The sequence below is a fragment of the Capra hircus genome, chromosome 19 (genome assembly GCF_001704415.2).
Source record: "Capra hircus breed San Clemente chromosome 19, ASM170441v1, whole genome shotgun sequence".
In the NCBI taxonomy this organism is placed as follows: domain Eukaryota; kingdom Metazoa; phylum Chordata; class Mammalia; order Artiodactyla; family Bovidae; genus Capra; species Capra hircus.
The window spans coordinates 45,053,706-45,075,589 of record NC_030826.1 but is presented as its reverse complement, the minus strand read 5'-3'; the positions used below and the strand labels follow the sequence as shown (position 1 = coordinate 45,075,589).

Here is a 21,884-nt window from a genome sequence, read left to right as displayed (position 1 = left end):
TCCTGTGTCTTCTTGTCCTTATCTGACATACTAGTTAGATACTAACTGTGTCGCTTCGAAGCTGTATGAGTTCAGGGATCTTGGCTCTCACTCACTAGTAAGTCCACAGCTCCTGGAACAGAGCTGGACGGACGCATAGTCAGGCCCTCAGCCAATTTCTGTTGAATGAATCTCTCCTGGGTCCTCGGTGGACAGACTGGCTGCATTCTGAGCTTCATGCATTAACACTCAGTCCTGTTGTTCCAACAGTGTGAGCTGTGGGTGGCAGAGGTGAAATTTATTTCATTTACTGCTGAAATAGCCTCTTAGACCAATAACAAATTGCAATCACGAAGTGAACGCTTTTTTAATCTTTGCTGGTCGATTTATTTTAAAATTGTGGCTTTCAGAAACCTTCAGCTGGACTATTTTTAAGCCAGTTTATTTCTATTTTTCCTTATGAGTACTAAATTAAAGTTCCAGACTAATCACTTTGCTGAGGATTATTCTTGGTAAAGGTGCACATACATTTGTGTTGGCTCTTTCCTTGGAAGAGATAAATCTGTCAGACAGTCAGCTCTCTATGCTTCATTTCTTTAAGTTTCAGCACAATTTTTTTTTTTCAATAATTGCATAGAAGAAACTATGTGGGTTTTTCTCCCCAATCCCTACCCCTTCCTCTCTTCCTTTGATGCCCGCAGGTCAGTGATCAAGTTAATGCCTCCTCTGTTTGTGGGGTGGAAAGTGAGAGCAGGGCACTCAGACCTAATCTTCAGCGACTGACACTTCATAGGCCTCTGAGTTTGAACCCCTTCACGTCAAATGGATTTCGTGCAGCTGAGTGAATTCTCTTTAGATCTGCCTTAGAGAGACCGAGTCTAAGTGAAGAGGCATGTAGTTTAGCCGAATATAAGTCATGTTACCTCTCTGTTCACCATACACAATTCTGTTAAAACTTGCACAGTGCCGAGGATCTGCTCTGACTGGATGTCACCTGAGGGAATAAAGTCATTTATCTAGATTACTTTTTTCCTCCCTTTCCCTTGACTTTTAATTCCATAGCTACAGGCAAGTCAGTAAGTCGTTGCTCACACATATTAAATATGTTTAATGGGCAAAGACCTGCAAGTACTGACTACAGCAGAGCTCCAGCCAGTTCCTTTTTTTTTTTGAAAAAGAACTTGACAATTGATTCATATGTAATTCTATTCCCAAAGAGGAAAAATGTTTCTCTTGTTAACTATTCACACTTTTTCTTAGTCCTTTGTAGTCTGACCTCTTAACTTTGATACATTCAAAACTTGGATTTTTCGGGGGATAGAAGAGAAGAAATCTTTAAAAAAAAAAAAAAGTGGTTGGAGGGGGGAATCCAATTGCACATTTACCCACAGCTGCGCCGAGCATTTGAAAGCTATTCCTGGAGGGCAGGGAGTTCCCTCTTGGGGAACAGGCTTTTGCCCTGGAACATTTTTTCAAAGTTAGGTGTGTTTCTTGCAATAAAAATTCATCTTCAGGAATTAAAGCTGTTTTTAATTATTTTTTTTTTTTACAACTTCACATCTCTGGTAGACCAATGAGAATAAAACAAAATTAAGCAAATTCATAGAAATTTGAATATGAGGAACTTCCCTTGTGGTCCAGTGGATAGGACTCCATACTCCCAAAGCACGGGGCCCAGATTCGATCCCTGGTCAGGGAACTAGATCCCACATGCCACACCTAAGACCTGATGCAGCCTAAACAAATAAATAAAATTAAAAAGAAAGAGAAAAGATATATGGTGAAAATTTTTTTAAAGAAATATGAAATGAAAATGAATAGGGATAATTAATAATAGCAACCCAGGCCCTACAACCTGAGTGAGAACTGAGTCCCCCATCTTTTCTTAGACTCACAACGCTGTTCTCAGTCCCAGGAGACCTGGATTATCCAGAGAGCATGTCAGAGGAATCACCCCCACTGATTTTCTTTTTTAGTTTCAGCACAACCGTTATCGTTAATTATGAAGAAAAACCTGTGCCAGGCACACCAAGATTAAGAAAAGCTAAAGAATCACTCACACAGAGTTAATAGGCTATTTTTTCACTGTTTAATCAGCATCAGTTGGCTTCTTCCATTTTGGTCCTGCTTTCATGCCTTGGATGAGCCCTATGAATTGGATGCCATTTGCACCCCCGTGAATGGCCTGCCCTGCTCTCACAACGTGCTTCTCAGGGCCACCTCCTCACCCAGCACCAGCTAAGGGGTCGCTGGGCTGAGGTGCCTGTGGATGACCTCACGCATAGCGATTCTCTGTGCTCCAAAATCCCTCCTCACTTCCCTTAAGTGACACGGTCCACTTTGCTGTGTAGCAGACTACTGGTTAAGGAGCAGGTAACATATTTCCGTGGCTCACCAAAGCCCTGAGAAAGTATAAAACCAATCATTTTCTTGGCATGAGGTAAGTGCATCATTTTTAGAAGGTACCACTAACCCGTCGTCTTTATTCCTTCTGATGTATTTAGATGGATCCCGAATACCGTGTGAGAAAATTCTTGGCCCTCTTAAGAGAAGAAGGAGCGTAAGTACATACGGCACTTGAGACCTCCAGCCAGACTCCTCGGTCTTGTAAACCCGTGTGCCTGTTCTAAGAGTTGCTATACAGTGCCTGTGAATTTGAATTCTCAACCTCTCTTGCACAACTTTGTTTCCATTTATTAGAATTCTCCGCTGTGTTGTAGGTCTAGGAGACCCAGCAAGGAAGTGGGTTGTACTGTTGGTTTGCTCTCCCTGTCCTGCTTCGCAAAACTTCCTTGTCACAAGGCAGGAAAAAGCACGATGGTACATATTTATTGGAACCTGCTTTTAAATGCATGGAGTGTAAACATTTTCTTGTGTGAAATGCTCTTCTAATGGCAAATGCATAGTGAAAAATGTAGATAAGCCACTAAGAAGCTTTCAGTGTGGTTTTGTGGTGCAGGGCTTTTTGCAGACCCTTCATCTGTTTTTCATTGTGTTTTGGTTATTTCTTTTTCAGTAGCCCCCTCGACTATGACCATGAACTATTTTCAAACGCAAAGTGACCAAGGAGAAGATGGCCTGGGATCGTCACTCGACCTCGAGATACTGAACACAGTGAAACGTCCCCTGCCTTCGACACGTGCTCACACTGCATGATGAGTGCAATGAAACTCCCTTCCTCGTGCTTACTGAGATACTCCCTCTTGTGGAAGGTGTAAATTCGCTTTAGAATGCTGTGCTCACCTCTCCGTGTAAGCTGATTCCTTCTTGCTCAATCTTAAACGTGGGAAACATACTGTACTTATGAACACTACACGTTCTAAGCTCCCTACCACCACCCGAAAACTCTCAATAAACATACTGATGTTGCAAAACAGCGGTTGGCCTAGTAGAAGGAAGACTTTCCACCTGTGAGCTAGGAGCCGTGACTAGAGGCACTGGGTTCAAAGGCATTCTCTCATAACTTCCCTGTGCTAACACTACAGGTCATTGGGTATTTGGTTCAAGTTTCTCCCAGAAGGCTGGTTATCTTTGCCTGAAGAAACAGGGCTATGAGTTTCTAAGATGCTGTTCTCGATCATTTTCAGAGATGTTTCTAGGTTGCAATCAAGAGACCTTTCTTAATAGGAAGTCAGATTATTACCGTGTTGGCTGTGCCATCCCTTTAATGTAAGTGATGTGCTCAGTGGTAAGAGATAACGCTGGTCATTACTACTTGGTAGATGTTGTTAAGAACCTGTGAGAGATGTGTATGGTAAAAGCATACACCCCGAAACAGAAAGGTGTCAACTCAAGTAACTTACAACCCTCTCAGCACTCATCAGTGCCCAGGTCTAACTGGGTCCACTTTTCTTTCGACCTTAGCTTAATGACTTAGAATGCATCCTTCCTTTATTTTAAATTATCTGGACTCCCTAGCATCTAAATAAAACACTATTTTCCAGAAAAAAGAAACCACTTTCTAGCACTCTCCTCAGTCCTTTAACATCCATTCCAATGTGCTGAAGACGTCTCCTTCCCCCTCTGCACGCTTCCTCCAAAGGGAAGGAGAACAGTAGTTTAAGCTGAGTTGGAAGAAATGTGATCAGGTCGTCACGTTCGGTGAGAAGACTTGGGGAACACGCGCCCCTCCCCTGCTGCTGCTGCAGCTTCAGCTTCAAGGACAGGAGCCACCTGAAGGTACTTAACATGGGGCTTGGCACCAGGTGGACTTGGGTGTCACCACAGCGGTCCGTGGTGCAGCTCTCTCATCTGTCCCTGTGATAGAAGATAAATTATCTCCAGATCTTGCTGTCTGTATATTTTTGGTGGATTTATATGTTGCATCTGCTTCCTTTTGGGTTTTCATCTCTAGCTTATTGTGTGGCTTAAAAAAAGTGGATTGTATTGTAAAAATTCTGTGGTTCCTGGTGGCCAGTATCCTGGGTCCCCTTATCTGTTTTAGATCTTGCCTCTTTTTTCTCTCCCCGTTGAAAGCAGCATACATTGTATTAACTTATGTCTGTTGTTAAATAAGATTAATGTCTTTGTGTTTTGTCCAGAACTATATTGAAGAAATACAAATATTATATTGTTTAATGCAAATGAAGGAATGCAATAAAGAGTACGTATACTTGAAAACATCCTGTAACAGACCAATATTTTGTACAAGACAACGTGCATAACTGACCAGAGTAGATGAAGAAAGGGCTCAGAAAAGCCCCTCCTTGTTTTAACTAGTGTAAGGAGATGATTTTTATTTTAAAATCTGACTTTAATTATTTAGAAAATATAGTTAATTTGACAAATATAGTTTGGTAGCCAGTTTTATATAAAGTTGGCACACAAGAGGACTCTTTATACCCCCTTTACTTACTTCCTCTTATTAAAAAACTGAAGTACACCAAAGGCATAAGCGGGTTAGCAATAAACCAGAAAGGAAAATTGTTTCCCAAGTAGAATTAGTCCTTCCTGTGACACATAACAAACCAAAAGATGCGAACACCCTCGGTGAGATTTCTTCACATGGTTCCTTTTGGTATTCTTCATCCATGTGGCATGTTTCTGAGCTCTCACATCTTTTAGCCTAAACCCTGATGCTTAGACGTGGCTCAGGGTAGGACTAACGGCCACCCAGAAAACCAGCAAGACTTGTGGGGAGAGGTCGGCCTTACAGCTTCTCTGACTGCAGGGTCAGCCCCCTGGGAGCTGTCCACAGCTCCACACCCTCCTGCGAGGAGGCCTCTGAGGATCTTCCTGGTCCCTGTGTAACCTTGGGATTAGAGGGCTTCAGCCTTTCCAGGGCTCTTCAGAGCTGATGCTAGGCAGAGCAAGTATGTAGCACAACCTGGTGATGAAGCGAGGGAGACTCCGCTGGCCGCTGCCTTAATTTCTGCAGGTGAACTGTTAACAGGCTACTTTTTGTCAGAAGATGTAATTGAAACCTCAAAAAAGGGGGTTATTTTTTCCTTCCTAAAGTTTTACAATTTTACTGAAACACTTTTTTTTTTTTAAATATAACACAGAAAAACTGGATCATGGTAGTTAAACCTGAAATATGTTTTAAGGCTGCCTTTTCATATCCTAAGGGTTTCCCTTGTGGCTAAGCTGGTAAAGAATCCGCCTGCAATGTGGGAGACCCGAGTTCAGTCTCAGGGTTGGGAAGATCCCCTGGAGAAGGGAAAGGCTACCCACTCCAGTATTCTGGCCTAGAGAACTCCATGGACTATTGTAGGCCATGGGGTTGCAAAGAGTAGGACACAGCTGAACAGCTTTCACTTTCATATCCTAAAAATTACAGTGAACAGCCTGAGTTTCAGCAACAAGTCTTAAAGTAGATTCAAGTGTGTCTAATAATCAAATCCTGGTAAACAGACTTGCCGAAGCACTGAGTCAGCTATAAACAACCAACCCAGCCCAAACACAGAAGGTAAAGATTTCATTTTCCTTGCCTGACAACTTGATCCATCAGCCTCTTCAGAGAAGTGACTGGGAAAGGTGTGTGTGAGAGTTCAGAAAAGCATGTAAATTTCAGAAGTTATTGCAAAATGACCCGAAGTTTCTCTTCAGCTTGGCAAGCGGTACCAAGACTGGAGCCAGGCCCATGGAGGGTGTGTGCTGTGTGCATACCGTGGCGTTAAGATGCAGGAGGTGGCGCCTGCGATCGGCAGGAATCCCAAGGAGTGGAGACAGTTTGCAAGGAGGACTTGGGTTTGACATTTTCCCAACATACACTCGTCACACAGCTGACTCTCTCATTCTATTTTCGGGAGTATAAGATGAATGCAGAGATAATGTTTTGCCTCCTAGCAAGTTCTCTGTTGAGCTAGGAGAAATGATGACACTGTAGCAACCATAATTTTGCTGAAATATCAACAACTTTACTGGCATGTGTGTGTGTGTCTGTATGTGTGTGTGTATAGATCATCCTCGCACATTTAGCGCGCTATCCTCGAACGCACCTAGAATAATGCCACCATCATCCTTCCCCACTCTCTGCTGCTTCCTCCTGCCTTTATTTGTATCTCAACCTTGAACTGTCTCACAGACTTCCCTTCTTCCTTCATAAACTAACACTGCTTTGAAAAATAATAATGCTAAACTCATTAGATTATCTTCTTTTTCTCTTTGGGACTTTTTTTTTTTGGATCTTCCTCGTGTTTTTAGATGTTTAATAGTATTTATGCTTCTGGAGAAACTAAATGTTCAAGCACTGCTATAAACTGTGTTCTCTTTAATCATAGAACATAATTAATCATAGGATTACAAATGGGCTTGGTGAGTGTGACTAGGGACCATTTGAACATTTAGCAGTTTTATAGGTTAAAAAACAAGTACCCAAAATACTGGGGTCAATGAGTATTATTAGCTTTATGTAAAAGTGAAACACGAAGACAAGCAGCCCCATGAGACAGGGAGATCTGTATCCTTTCCACGTCCCATTCATTCATTGCACAAATGAACCATTTTTGTGGGTTCAGCTTTTCAGGTACTAAATAAAGACACGTCATGGGCACAAGAAAATTCATGAACTTCTAGGAGCCCTCCCTCATCTGAGGTTAGAGCCCAGGCAGCCCGCCTCCACCACAGAAGGCAGATTCTTCTGTTTTCCTGTTGTTTCTTCTGTGAAGTGAGATGAATTTACTTAATTCCTAATACAGGTAAATAAAGGGAGAGAAAACCTTTTTGCTGTGCCAGATAAACTGAAGGTGACATTTTATGGGCAGGCCTGAAGACCAAAGGATTGTCTGTGGTCATAAAACTGAGTTACAGCATCTGGTTGTTGAAAAGGCGTTACCTGAAAGCTTTGGGTGAGTCCTTTTGAAGCCGCGGTCCAAGGAGAGCATGCCCTCCCTAGAGCATGCCCACTGGTGGGTCTGTTCTGCCCGAATAAGTCTAATCCTTCCAGTGACGCCCATTCTAGAGGCCAAGGCACACCATTTCTTCCTTCCCACCAAGCTACGCCTTCCAAAGCTTGGAGTGGAGCTAGCAGGGGAGAGCCATTTCCACTCAAAGTTTAATTTTCAGGAGGGCAAATTCTATTTCCCCAATAAATAGAGTTGAAAACACAGGTTTGAAAGGGATTAAGTTGGTGGCCAACGCCATGGTCCATTAGCCTTGAGCCATATCTCTTGAGTGTCTGTGACATTAATTTGTGCATTGGAAGTGCTGGAGTCTATGAGATGAATTATTGCCCAAGTCACTCAGGTATAAAAGTGGAAATTCTTTTAGAAGCTGACTTAGAACAAAGTAAGCCTGTGAGAAAGCCCTTGAGTAGATGAGACCTATTGTCCATGACATCTCAGGTGATCTTGCTGAGAAAACAGAGATGACCTTAAGTTGGGCCCCTCATTTCAGAGTGAAAGTGGAGGCTCCCACATTTAGCACCTGATATTCTGGACCTCCTGAGCATGACTCTGGAAACTCCACACACTGTACAATGTATCCGTTTTCAGTTTGTTTACCTTCTCTTTAATGACTTAACAGAAAAAAACTGCATGATGAAATATATTTTCTCCAAATATATATATATTTATATAATATATAATCTTAGTTAACTCAAAGGTATATACATTGTATAATAAATAATATTTATAAAAAGAGACTTTTTGAATATAAAATCAAAAAGATCAACAACTTCTACAACTTTTTACAAAACTTTGGATACAGCAGGTTGGTAGGAAATTTCTGTTGGATACTATGACCTGACTACGGCAAGAATAATTACAGTGCACTCAATGTACTATTATTAAATAATTACTTGTCAGCTACTTGAATACGCCCCAGAAACATGACTTTATCACTTTTAATATAGAATACATAGATAGGAAAAGACTGTTGTGAAAATTGGTATCCATTCTGCCAAAAGAATTCTCACATGAAGCAAGCATTATCTGGTTGACATGATTTAAAACTTTTTCAGTCTTAAGAGATGAGATGGGGAGGGGCATTTCAGACTCTCTAGAGGGGGTGGCATGAGGATCTTGAGCAGGGCTCGATGCCAGCAGATTCGGGTGTGCAGGCACGGCTTCTAGACGATCGTCCTGGGCGAACCTGCCTGAGCACGTAGGAAGATGGCTTAACCCGGTATCTTAGGTCAGTGTTAGGCAGACCAGAGAGAGAAGGGGGAAAGGAAGGAGTCACTTCGTTCTAGCCTAGGCCCCTATTGCATCTCTTCTTTCTGATTCTCCTTAAGGCAGAGCCATTTGCCGCCACTGTGCTCACTTCCCCTAAGACCCTCCAGAGGACCCACGTGCATCAAGGAGAACTCAGCTGTGAGATGCTCTACCCCAGGGAGCAAGTGACGGCGCCCCACTTTGACACCTAATCCTGATCCTCGGAGACTGCATGGACTGATGCTATCGGCGCACAGGTGAGGCCTGAAGACCTGTGTGAAGGAACTCTGCGTTTCTGGTTCCTCACACAGACCAAAGGGAGAAGAGGATGTAGGACAGTGTGTCCTCAGAGGAGAGCAAAGGAAGGAAGCATTTGTATCCTCCCCATCTACTGGCCACAGAGTCGGAACTGGAGGAACAGACGGCTGCTCTCCCTCTGACCCTCTGTCTCGTTTATACTCAGGTGACCTACAGTCCAGCTGTTCAACCTGGAGTTTGTATGGAGAATCTGCAGGTGAGCAGGGCTGGGAGGGGCAGCATGGCCCCTTTAAAGACACCACTTTCTTCAGGAAGCCATCTAAGCTGGAGAAGTCTTGCCCCCTACACATAACCTATTTACAACGTTCACTACAGAAAGGGAAAAAAAAAAAAGTACTGCGTTAATGGTGGAAACTGCAGAATGGTAGAAAAAGATTTTTGAGATCTGACTGCAGTTCACAAGAGCCTCTTGTGCAGAACAGGGTTACAGAGAAAAGGGGACTGAGAAGAACATACAGCTGCTCTTCAAACGCCCGGAACTCCCGGTTCTTCAAACTCGAAACCTGACTCTAACGATGGCCGTGGCCTCCCTACCACTTGATCCCAGCTAAACTTATGGCTTTTATCAGAATGTGAAAGTCTATCAGATTCGAATGGGAGCAGACAGAGCAAAAGAGACTGCGGGGCTTTGTCCTACTTCCTAACTCCCACCTCATAGGCATCTTGGAATGTCACCGGGAGAAGCCATCGGGAAACAGAATGTTGCCCACGTCGATGTCTTTACCACCAGGCAGAGCAGCTCACCTGAGCCCAGCCTGTTCTGTTGGAGTAGAAGTGGGTTTTTGTTTTCTTTTTCCATTTTTATTTTCTTTAACATGTGCAAAGATAAGCCTCGGGTCTGTCCCTATCAGACCCTGGAGAACTAAAAAAGAAAGCCCCTTCTTTAAAAACCACACACCGTCCAGAGTAGGGGGAGAAACTTGAGATGAGAGAGAGGGAGGGAGGCCCCCCAGGCAGCGGCGGGTTGGGTCCAGGTCATTTACCACACGTGCGTCTGGCAAGAGTCCTGATTCCATGCTGTCTGATGCTGAGGGCCGAGCCCAGCTCTGGGTCCTGCTTCCCGTAGGGCTTCGGTGAATCTGCCCAGCCACACACTTCACCCGTTCCCAGTGCCCTTTGGGAAGCAAAGAGGAAGAATTAGGAACGTGGTTGTTTTCCCAGAGGGACCACCCACAGGATGCAAAGCTCAGAGGCTGTTGGTTCCATGTCTCACTCAGCGTTTCTCTTGAACTGGGAGGTAATGGTGGGGGGCACTTGAGTGGCTGTCCCGTGCTCCTTACTCTCCCTGGGGTAAACCGCTGAGGAAGGGCGTGTGAGCTGCAGCAGGGCTTGAGCATCTACACGCTGGGATCCAAATCCTGCTTTCCCACCTTCTAGCCGGACAATAAAAAATGCTGAGCACCAAAGAATTGATGCTTTCAAACTGCTTTTCGAAGACTCTTTTGAGAGTCCCTTGAACAGCAAAAAGATCAAACCAGTCAGTCCTAAAGGAAATCAACCCCGAATATTCATTGGAAGGACAGATGCTGAAGCTGAAACTCCAATACTCTGGCCACCTGATGCAAAGAGCCGACTCATCGGAAAAGACCCTGATGCTAGGAAAGATGAAAGGCAGGAGAAGGGGACGACGGAGGGTGAGATGGTTATATGGCATCACCGACTCAACGGACATGAGTTTGAGCAGACTCCAGGAGATGGTGATGGACAGGGAAGCCTGGCATGCTGCAGTCCATGGGCTCGCAGAGTCAGACACAACTGAACAACAACCACCTTCTAGCTGGGACTGGGGCAACAGAAAGCCAGTCTAGGTAACTCGCCTGATAGAGGAACCTGCCTTGCATAGAGACTGGGAGAAACCCTGCAGATCTAGGGCCCAGTTCCCAACTTTGTAGACTCTTGTCCACTGTTTCTGTATCAAGCTGTCCACGCAGAAGAAAGCCTATTGTATTATGAAAAATTCCTCCTCATGAGAGCACCAGTGTGTGCCTTCTCTTCATTTGTGTGTGTATTTCAAGATATGTGTGTGTGTGCTCAGATACGTATTTACATGTCACAAAAGATTTGAAGCCCAAAGGGCTCTGATGGGCATTCCCCATCAAGCCTGAACTCCTTGGTCAGTAGGAGACTTTTACAAGAGGAGAAACAGACTCAGTGAGATTCCAAAGACATGTCCAAAGTCTTGAAACAACTCAGTGACAGAGCCAGGACTTGGGGTTTGCCAGGCCACCTGTCTCTTGTGCAGAGCCCTTTCTAGCTTGCTGCACTCACAGCATCAGGATAACAAAGGCACAAAACTGGGCCTCGTGAGGTGGGAAATCAGTGGTTCGCCTGAGACACTGGACACAGTCGACGAGCAGTGGAGAGGTTTTCTCCGTAAGGAAGGCCCTTATATAAGGGAAAGGCTTGAGCTCCTCCTCGAGCGTGTGGAGGGCATGCGTCCTGCTTGGGGGTACCCTGCCCTCTTCCACCTGCGCCAGCCTGTCTCGGAAGTTCCCATCCTGCCTGCAGAGTGTCAGGTAGATGAAAGGACAGGAGGGTAATGGTCTCAGCCTGTGGCCCTGAAACAGCAGCAGGCCCCGGGGAAGCTGCTCCTGGAGGCCAGGCTTTGGGGTGTTCCCTCCTCCTTGGACCTTGTATCAGGGCTTTTCATGTACACAGGGCTCTCATCCACACAAGCCTGCAAGGATCACGGTTCTTATCCCCCAGTTCACAGATGAGGAAACGGGGGCTCAGAGAGGCAAAACCCCTTGCCCCAAATCACTCAACAAAAACTGTTCGTGAAAAGGACACCACGTGGGGAGACAAGAATCCACATGTCCCAGAGCAAGGGCTCCGTATGTGAGAGGCCCAGGGGCCACCATCTACCACATCCATGTAGTATGTTCCATAGGGGGAAATGCCATTCCGTTTCAGAAATGGGGAGTATTGGCTCTTGGGATCTGTATCAGATCACAGGTGGGGGATTTTTCTGGACACCGAGGGCCCACCCAGCACACCTCCTGCCCACTCAGCAGATGGCTTGGCTTCACTCAGCTGCCCTCAGAGGGGAAGGGAGGAGAGGAGCTGGAACGGAGCTGTGACATCCTGGAGCCACTGCCGGGGCCTGGGCTGCTGCCAGAGTGGCCTCTGCAGGACCCACAGACTGGGGCTTTCTGGAGGCAGGGCCCAGGGCCACAATGGGCAGGCTACACAAACAGCCTCCCTGTGCCCACTCCAGAGCTAGTGTCCTGAAGCCTGGTTCCCCCGTAGCCTTCTCATAATTGCCAGAGCTGTGTCCTGCTTGGCAGAGGAGATGTCAGGGCAAGGAGGCACTGCAGCTTTCAGTCTTTCCTGACATGCAGAGTGAGCCTGAGAGTTCTCGCCTATGCCCTGATTTTTCTTCCATCATTCTGAAAAGCAGTTAAATGTAACTGCCCAAGTGATGACACCGCTTCTCGCAGGATGACTGCCCTCGTGTCAGCGCTCTGACGGCATTTATCACTTTCTGTTATTACTGCATTCAGACCAGCATTCACATCTGCCAGCTTGCTCAACCCTCATAACATTCTTGCCAGGCTCCCATCATCACCACTCCGTGCAAGTGAGGGAGCTGGGCTGCAGCTGGGAAGCAGTGGGGCTGGACCCACCTGGGCACTCTCTCCACTGCCCACACTGCTTTTATTCAGGCACCCAGAGAAGTGGTGCCTCCTGCTGTCTCTCTGGACTCCGTCCCTGCCAGAATGGAACCTGAGCTACACAGAGGGGCTCCCCAGATGGCTGAGTCAGTCACCCCTCAATCAGAGCTCTCCCCTGCTCGTGCAGTCCCTCCCTGTTGCAGAGAAGCCTGACCCCTGCCAACCACATTGCCCAGTGGGGTGCCCTTGCCAACATGGCCCCGGGCAGCGATGACCCAGGCAGCTGAGTCCTCCTCAGTGAACAGAGCACTGTTCCCACTGCCCTTCACACTTCCTCACCGCAGCTCTGGGGAGGACGACAGAGGAAGGGACAGTCTTGCTGGGGTCACACAGTTGCCAAGTGGTGGCAGCCGGACTGTGCCTCAGATCCCTATGGACCAGGCCCTTTCTCAGGCCAGAGAAATAGGAGAGAGGGCACAGGGGCCTGAGAAAGCCTCCAAGAACAGGACCACCACATGCCAACCTTAACCTGTTCTGGGGACCTATGGACCCCAGGGCTGGGCAACAGTGTCTCCCACGCAGGCCACCTCTGGGAAGCCTGGGAACATACTCTAGCTGTCTTTGATCCCTCGATTACTCACCACCATCACTCTGAACTTGACTCCTTCCTCCTCCCCATCACTGGCCATAAACGCCGTGAGAGTGCGCCCCGCTCCACCCAAGCCTCAGATGTGCCGGGATACGGGCTTACACACCGCTTCCCCCCACCCACCTCCTGAGGGTGGTAGGAGTTATGCTTGTGCAAAATCCTGCCTTCTAAGTTCAAGGTGGATGCAAAATGACTCTGCCCCTGGGGTACAAGAGACTTTGGGGCCTCCTATTCCAAGTATTTTAACCCCCTCACTTTACAGTAAGGAACCTGAGGCCCAGAGGAGTGAAAAGAACAGGAAGTCAGGAGCCAAGTCAAGACCAGAAGTCAGGGGGCCCAGCTTCCAATGCCACAATACCCCCAACTCTGGCTCCATGGATGCTCAATCATGACAGCTAGCGGCTGTGTGAACTGGCCTGGCTCATAATTTATTAACTTGTACGTGCACTGAATCAACTGCTTGGAGCCTCATTTGCACAAGCTTGGTTATTATCTGTGCTTTGTGTAATCCACCAAGACACTGCCCAAGGACCATTCCCACTGAAGCCTGGGAGATCTTGCCTACTGTGGCCGTGGAAACATACATCTCCTGGGTCACTCGGAAGTAGAACGGGGTCGTCAGGAAGAGAAGACAGGCACACCCAGGGCCCTCACCAAGGCCCCGCCCCCCAGCCTCCCCACCCAGCCACCCTACCTGGCTCCCTACTTGCAGGTGTGCACGTCATAGATGCGGACACACTCCTGGCAGCTCACATAGCAACACCAGTGGAAGATGCAGTGACATTTCTCCTTCCGCTTCTCCGTCCTCGTGTTGTGGCCGCGGCCGCAGCAGAGCAGGTCGCAGCCGTCGATGCCGTGGGAGGTGACATTGCAAGTCCGGTCCCTGGTACCGAAGGAGCCCGTCTCGGGGTTGGGCTCGCAAAAGTTGGGCGAGTTCTCGTAGTAGACCAGGTCCCTCTCGGTGGGCGGCTTGAAGAGCGCGTACTTGGCGCGGAGGGTCTCCACCCAGCCGCGGGACTCCCGATGCTTCTCCACCACCATCTCCGAGGCGCTGTCGTACTTGTCCTTGAGGAAGTCGCCGATGGCGCGGAAGTCGGGCTGGGCCCACCAGCAGGTCTTGACCTCACAGCTGCCCGACAGCCCATGGCACTTGCACTTGAGATGCATGTGGTCCAGGATGGTCTGGGAAGAGGAGCCGCAGCTGGTCCCCAGACGGACCCCACCAGGCCCTCCCACCCCCATCGCTGAAACCTCCTCTATTCCTCCCCTATGCCAGGATGAGAATGGACTGGGGACTGAGAGTCAGACCTAAGAATGGTGACCGCTGCTTCCCTGCTTCCCTCCCCTTCACACCTCGGCATTGGCAGAATTCGCATTCATTTCTCAAAGCCCTGGGAAATAAGGATTGTGACCCCCGTTTAACAGATAGGGAAACGGAGGCTGGGAACTTAAGTGACTCGCCTTAAGTCAAGTAACCTAGGAAAGGATGGAGGCTGAATTCAAAGCCAGGCCCAGGGGTCTCAAAGCTACACAGGCAACTAAAGTACCCAGGATGGGCTGTTTGGTACCCACTCCCTGGGGCTGCCACACTTGTGGGCTGACAACATCCTCAGGGCAGGAGTAAGCTGGGGGCTGGGGAACAGTCCAAGGAGAAAGGAGAGCAGGGAGCCCCGCATGCACATGGGCCACAGGGAGGGGCAGGGACAGGTCCCGGAAGGGGTCTTGGGCAGGGCTGTGGGGAGGGTGGCCGGGGCTCACCGTGCGGCCAGCCTCGTTGTTGTGCTTGTTCATGGCTGAGCGCGCGTCTGGCCTGTTCTCACGTGCATCTGCGAACTCTCGGGACACAAGCACCCCGAAGTCAGCATCCTCGCTGCAGCCGCCCCATTTCCAGCCCTCGCCAGGCGGCCCCTTGTGATGTGAGTCGCAGCCACAGATGGTGGAGGTGCCCTCCGCACAGGAGCGCGTGACTGCAAAGGCCACGCCGGCTGAGGCAATGGCGTGCACGAAGGCCGATTCTCGGGTGGCTGCAGGGAGGCCACGGGGAGGCATTGCTCAGACTGGGTCCTGAGACAAGCCGCCCCCACCCCCGACCCCTGACTTCCCCAGCTACCAAAGGGAGCCCCCTGGAAAGGAAGGAACCCAGATGCCATTCCCTCTTTGGTTGGCCCAGCCCCTAGTGGGTATCCCCACTTTACAGATGAGCAAACTGAGGCCCAGAATCACTAACTGGCAGAGTGGAGCCTGTTAGAAACGGGTGGGAAGACAGCTCTGGCAGGTTGCTGAAGAGATAAGGTGCCCTTGATCTGTCCGGGTCCCAGGTCCCCCTACCCTCTGCCTATCCAAAGTGGAGATCCAGCATAGGCCTGGGCCCTCCCATTCCTGAGAGCCTGAGGTCTGTGGGGAGTGAGGCCTGGGAACCAACAGCCTAAACCTGCCCAAGTCCCCTCGTTCCCTACCTGGACACACCTGGGCAGATGCTTTCCTCCTTTTTTTTTTTTTTTTGCCAGCGCCATATGGCATGTGGGATCCCAGTGTCCCTACCAGGGATGGAGCCCCTGCCCCATGTGCTGCGAATATGAAGTCTAAACCACTGGACCACCAGGGAAGCCCTGACCCTTTCCTTTTCTGAGCCTCAGTTACCCTTTTTGTAAAATGGGTACAATTGTTCCTGACCAAGAAAACAGTGGTTGGCATCTCAGCCTCCCCCTTCCATTTCCTTTCCTCTACCCGGACAAAGCCAAGGTTTTAGACTAAGAAGGTCAAGCGCCTCTCAGGAGGATGGAGGGACACAGGGCACATGCCCTGCCTCTGTCCCAGGATCCAGCAAAGGGAAAGAGAAGATTCTCAGGGTGCTGCCCCAACTTTGTTATAATGATAACCACCTTGAGTGGTGGGTATTCACCAGATTCTACCCTTCATGTGCTTTATCCCATTTAATCCTCTTACCCTATGAGGCAGAAAGCCTTCTTATAGGCCCATTTTGCAGATACAGACATTGACGACTAGGGAGGCAAAGGCCTGGAAGACCTGCTGTCCAACAATTTCTCCTTACTGGGGAAGAACCCGGGAACCGGGCGGCGACCTGCCCAAGGCCAGGCAGGCTGCCGAACACCGGGCTGCTGGCCTGCATGATGTCTCCTTTCCTGGGCTGTGGCTCTGGTCTCGGCGGACCAGGGAGACCGGAACCCCTCCCCGCCCCCCGTGGCCACTGCCGCCTCTGTAGAGGCCCCGGGGCCCTCGTGGACCACCGGCAAAGGAGGACGCGCCCCCTTTGAGTGAGAGCGGCCCGCCCGGGCACTGGACCCGCTCAGCCCCGGCCGATTGCGACGGGGCGGGCGAGGCCTGACGCGCGGCGCCCCGGCTCCGACCCCGGCCCGGGGCTGCCCACCCCTCAGCGCCCCGGAGGCCGGGGGCGCTGAGGGCGAGCGCCTCGCTTCCGGCCGGCCCGCGGCCTCTCGGCGCGGCGGCGGCGCCCGGGCCCCGGGCCGCGCTCGGTTCCCAGCCCCGGGGCCGCGGGGGCCGCGGGGGCGGGGCGGGGATTAGCCTGGGAGCGGCGCTGACAGCCCCGCTGTGCCGGTCCCCGTCCGGCGGGGCCCGCTGGGCCGCTCAATCCGCCTTTGTTCGCGCGGTGTCACACCGCATTACCCGCATAATGCGGCCGCCGGGTCCGGGCCGCCGGGCCGGCCGCCACCGCGTAGCAACGGGCGGCTCCCGCGGCCGGGCCGCGCCCCCAGCCCCGGCGCCGGCCCGCGAAATCCCCATTGAAGCGGCGCCCCCCGCCCCCGCGCCGCGCCAAATGGCCAGAGGGCGTGTGAATGGCGCGGCGGCCGCAGCGGGCGCGGGGCCGGGCCGCGCGGTGGGGGGCGCCGCTCGGGCCCCTTTCAAGCCGCCTAAGCCCCTCCGGGCCGCCCGCCCCCGCCCCGCCCCGCCCGGGGACCGCGATCCCCGGCCGCCCGCACCCCGCCTTCGCCGCCTCGCGCCTTCCGGCCGCCGACCCCGGCGCCCCCTGCCGCCGCTCTGGGCGCGCCGGCCCCGGGGAGTCGGTCCCCGGCGGCCGCGGAAGATGCGCGAGCCCCGGCCCAGACCGCCTCCCTGCCACCCTGGGTCTCAAATCCGGGGGCAGAGGTCTACCCTGGCAGCCCGCCCGGCGCGGGTAGGGGGCTCGCCAGAGGCGGGGCGCGAGCGTGGAGCCCATAGCGGGGTTCGAACCCGTTCACGCCAGGCTTCGGGCACTGGGGAGCGCGTGCGGGCGCGGGGTGGGGGGGCCTCCTCCCGCAGACCGCTGAGTTCCCCTTTCTCTGACTTGGGAACCTGAGCTCGCTCACGTTCCTTTCTCTGACATCCTACCCACGCCTCCGCATCACAAAACTGTCCTGCAATTTCGGGATGTGGGCAAGTCCTAGAACCTACAACGGGGATTTAAAACGTTATACACAGACTTGAAGGGATAATAAGCTCAGAGACCTGGTTTTCTCAGGTTTTCACATCCCGCGCGGAGAAGAGCAATCAGAAGGTGAGCCTTGCTTTGGGGAGCGCGTCTAGACGCCAGGCTGTTTTATTAAGCGCTACCTGGCCCGAGGTGGGGCCCCGGAAGGCGGTGAGACTGACACGCCGGCAAGATCAAGTTTGAAATGCAAACCGCCGCCACTTGGCCCCAATTAGAGGCCAAACCTTTTATGTAAACATGGAATAATTAGCTTTGGTAATAGAAGCGTAAACAGAATCATCATCCATTGATTCGCTAATTGCCCTGCTGTCCCTTGACAATAGCCGGTAGGTCGGACTTACAAGGCGCACCAGAGGCGCAGGTAAACGGGGACTGCACTCCTAAATGGGGGGTCGGCTTCCCTCACGCATTCCCTGCCATTCCCCCCACCAACCCTTCCCCAGGTCCAGCTGGTTCTCGGGTCCCTTTTCTTTCTAGCAGTAAATGCAGCTCTTCTAAACGGAGGGAAGGCCAGGTTCACCGGTTTGGGTGCCAAAGCCCTGGTGGTGGCTGAGAGGCTTCAAGTTGTTGCAGAAAAGAAATGATAGCTCCCAGGAGGGCAGCAAGGGTCACTGCATTCCTAGACACTGCAATTGCTCAAAGAGCTGCCCATCTTCAGCCCAGACCTCATCAGCCCCAAAGTCTCCTTCTTGGGACCAGTCGCCCACCTTATCCCTTTCTCCCAGTGCCTTCATGTTCAAAGTTATGTGAATCCCATTCATTTGAGACACAACCTGTGAATCTCCATGATGGCTGGAAAGTTACCCAGAGGCCAGCAGGTTTTCAAGTCCCACCATAGTCCTCAGGCACAGCCAGCCTGCTGGGGGCACAGCGACCGGCAGAAACTACTCACAGGATGTCATGCAATACCACCAGCACCAGGCAGCCTCCCCGGCTCCAGAATATTCTATGTGGGAGAGACCTCAGGCTGGCAGTGCTTTCATCTCACCCTAAAGCTAGATTTGCATAGCACTTAACACAGCACTCGGAAAATGTCACAGAAGTCCACATCAAAGCCTGGGGCCATCCGCTGTGCCAGCCAGGAGGGAAGAACACCCACAGCGTCCTAGCCCACCCTAGGATCTCAGGATCTCTAGGCTGCTCAGCACCCCCAGAAGCACCTGAGAAGGTGTGGCAGCCACAGTGACAGCCTGGGTCAGGCCAGGGACCTGGCCCACTTTGTGTGGAGGTGACCAGCTTTTCTGTCCTCCCCTGGGGACCCTGGGTTCAGAGCTGAGGCACCCTGATGTGGAAGAACGCCTGTATCCTGAACCACACACACCCCAACCTCCTATCCTGCCCAGAGACAGTACCTTTGTCGAGGACGGGCCCGAAGATGGCCAGGCTGTCGTCGATGGTGGTGCAGTTCCAGCGGCGGCCCCGAAACTGGTGCTGGCACTCCTGGATGCCCAGCTTCACGCCCTCTGCCACGCTGGGCATGATTTCGATGTAATTGCGGCAGAAGCGCAGCTGCTTGGGGACCAGGCCTGGGATGGAGCCGCAGAGTAGGGGCTGTGAGCCCAGGGATGTGTACTGCTGGCCCAGTGCCAGGGACCTGCAGGCAGACAGAGGGTAGCGGCACTGTAGGCACCAAGCACATGGTCCCGCGTGGGCATCGTTTCTTCTTGTGAGCACTCAGGGGAGGCGGAGCCGCTGAAGGCCCGTGAGCCTGAACCCCTAGTCCTGAGGAACTTGGTGTCTGAATGTGCTGCCTTTGGAACTTTCCTGGTGGGTCAGTGGTTAAGAATCTGCCTTCCAGTGCAGCGCACGTGGGTTCAATCCCTGGTCAGGGAACTAAGATCCCACGTGTCGAGGAGCAACTAAGCCCACTCACTGCAACTACTGAGCCCACGTGCCTCAACTAGAGAACCCACATGCGGCGAACTACACAGTCCACACACGCTGGAGCCCGTGCGCCACAACCAAGACCCAGCACAGCCAAATACAAATAAATGAATGAACGAATGCACTGCCTTTGACCTTAGCTGTGCACTGGCCCTTGAAGTGCAGAGCACTGATCTAAGGCAGTCAGCCCTCTGCTGTGGGCGTTTCCAGCTTTCAGGGGCACCAGCAGGCAGTGCAATGCTATAAAAAGGACCCTGGATGGAAAGATGGTATTAGGGGCCCAGGTCAAGTCCCTCCCAAGCTCTGGGCCAATTTCCCTGATAGGGAGGGGTCAGGCTGGGAGTTTTGGTTTCTAGGGCCACATGGGAGATTACCAGTGATCCATGGGAAGGAAACAAAATCTACAGAAAGCAAGATGGCAGGAGCTGGCTTGACCCCCATCACATTTCAGAGAAAGCAAAAAGTAGAAAAGTGTCAGTCCCAGCAGGGAGCTTGTGCACACACAAACACACACACACACACACACACACACACATACACATACACACATGCATACATACACGTACATGTACACATGCACACGTGCCACCCACGGCCATGCTCCTCAGCCTCTTCTGAGGGTGATGCCCACCTAGCCCAGAGCCTCCCAGCATCTCTCCCCAGGTCCTCTGTCCTTGGTCCACCAGGACCTCCGTGACCATCTTTGCAGCTCCCTAGAAGTTTCCAGAGCTCCATCTCTTCTCTGACCAGAGACTGAAGCTTGGCTTTGTTTCATGAAAGTTTAGCTCAGGGTGAGGAGGGAGAAGACCTCAGATCATAGCCCCTGATCCGACACAAATAACCTCCATCAAATCATGTCCCTCTACCATCCCACTATTCAACCAATAGCCTGTCAACCTCTTGGGTTTTATAAAGAGTGAACAGGAGGAAAGGAAAAAAAGGGAAGGAAAGAAAGACAAAAAATAAAATAAGAAGAAAAGAGTGAATAGGGGGAAAGGTCTTGTGGGAGCTGGAGGAGGAGGAGGAACAAGAGATTAAAATACTGGAAAACCAAGGTGCTCCTCCTCCACTCTCCTCCCCAGCACAGAACAGGAGGAATGACATTTTGTGAGAGAAGCTGAGAAAACGATCTCAGTAGACTCAGTGGGTCTCAGTAGACTTCAAGGCCAATTTCAATCAGCCCTGTCTGTGATCAGGGCCAGCATGAGCTGGAACAGGGTAGGCATCAGGACCCACCTCCTCTCTGCCTGTATACAGCACTGACCAAGGCTCTGGGCTGGCAGTGGCCTCCATCAAGTCCCCGGGACGAAATGAAGACGAAGCCTTAGGAGGAAGGTGCAGAAGACCCGAGAAGCAGGTCAGGGAAAAGCACACAAGAGTTTTCTGGACTAGACACAGGGATGAACCAAATGTCTGCCACTTAACAGCTCTTATCACGCGCTCGTGACAGGCACCGTGGAGGGGCGTGGTGCCCTCCACCTGGAGCTGGCTCTGGGCTCCATTATCAGAGACACAGGCGGGCCCTCATTTTTCCATTGGGGTGGGATGGGAGTCTGGATGGTAATATTTATGAGAAATTTCCAGACCTTGAATGCCAAACACTTTCAAGGAGAAGGAGGGATATGCTGCAGGCCTGACTTCCCCCTGAGATTAGCTAATTAGAGAATTCTTCTGTGCCCCTCACAGGCCAAGCCTCTTCCTCGGATCTGCCTCATTTAGTCCTTGTAACAACTCCAGGACCTAGGAGGGTTGTTACAGCAGCTCGTTTCCCATGACTTAGCCAGACAGGTGGAGTAACCAACCCAGACCACAGAGCTACCCAAGGGATGGCTTACTGGAACCTGTTCACCTGATTCCAGAGCACGTGGGGCACGTACCACCCTCCTCTGGGCAGTGCCTGCCTGGGCCCTGCAGGGTAGGAGTGGCTGCAGGCCTGGCCCGTCTGCACCCTGGGCCTCTAGACTGAACCCAGGTGATAGGGTGGGTCGGCCCAGAGCCCCACGATGGGCACCAGGACGCACACAGCATCTGCTGGGTTGCCCTCCCTGCCTCTGCCATTTACAGTTATAAACTGGTTATTGTGACAATAATGATAATCAACATATATTGTGTGTTCAATCATGTCCGACTTTTTGCAACCCCATGGATTGCAGCCCGTCAGGCTCCTCTGTCCATGGACTTCCCAGCCAAGAATACTGTAGCAGGTAGCCATTTCCTCCTCCAGGGGATCTTCCCGACCCAGGGATCAAACGTGCATATGCTGCATTAGCAGGCGACGACAGACCCTCTAAAGGAATACGGCGATTCTTTGCTCCCTCCTCATACCCTAGTCTGGCCTCTAACTGTCCCAGAGCATCATGGGGAGAGACACCTGGCCCCCACTGCCCAAACTCCATGTC

The 21,884-nt window shown here is 51.2% G+C and overlaps 2 protein-coding genes across 3 annotated transcripts in view; one reads left to right on the top strand and one right to left on the bottom strand.

Moving 5' to 3' along the window:
- NSF (N-ethylmaleimide sensitive factor, vesicle fusing ATPase) overlaps positions 1-4,601 on the top strand; it is a 149,455-nt gene extending 144,854 nt beyond the window's left edge. Inside the window, exons 20-22 of one of the 2 annotated variants that reach the window (XM_018065276.1) lie at positions 2,484-2,539; positions 2,700-2,799; positions 2,996-4,601. In XM_018065276.1, the coding sequence (XP_017920765.1) occupies positions 2,484-2,539; positions 2,700-2,799; positions 2,996-2,998 (159 nt within the window). In that variant the 3' untranslated portion in view covers positions 2,999-4,601. The remainder of the gene's footprint in view (positions 1-2,483; positions 2,540-2,699; positions 2,800-2,995) is intronic. The other variant, XM_018065277.1, reaches the window with a different exon arrangement.
- WNT3 (Wnt family member 3) overlaps positions 7,907-21,884 on the bottom strand; it is a 54,429-nt gene continuing 40,451 nt past the window's right edge. Inside the window, exons 2-5 of the mRNA XM_018065275.1 lie at positions 18,954-19,195; positions 14,913-15,178; positions 13,849-14,336; positions 7,907-10,005 (exon numbers count right to left, since the gene is read on the bottom strand). Coding sequence (XP_017920764.1) covers positions 13,857-14,336; positions 14,913-15,178; positions 18,954-19,195 — 988 coding nt within the window. The 3' untranslated portion in view covers positions 7,907-10,005; positions 13,849-13,856. The remainder of the gene's footprint in view (positions 10,006-13,848; positions 14,337-14,912; positions 15,179-18,953; positions 19,196-21,884) is intronic.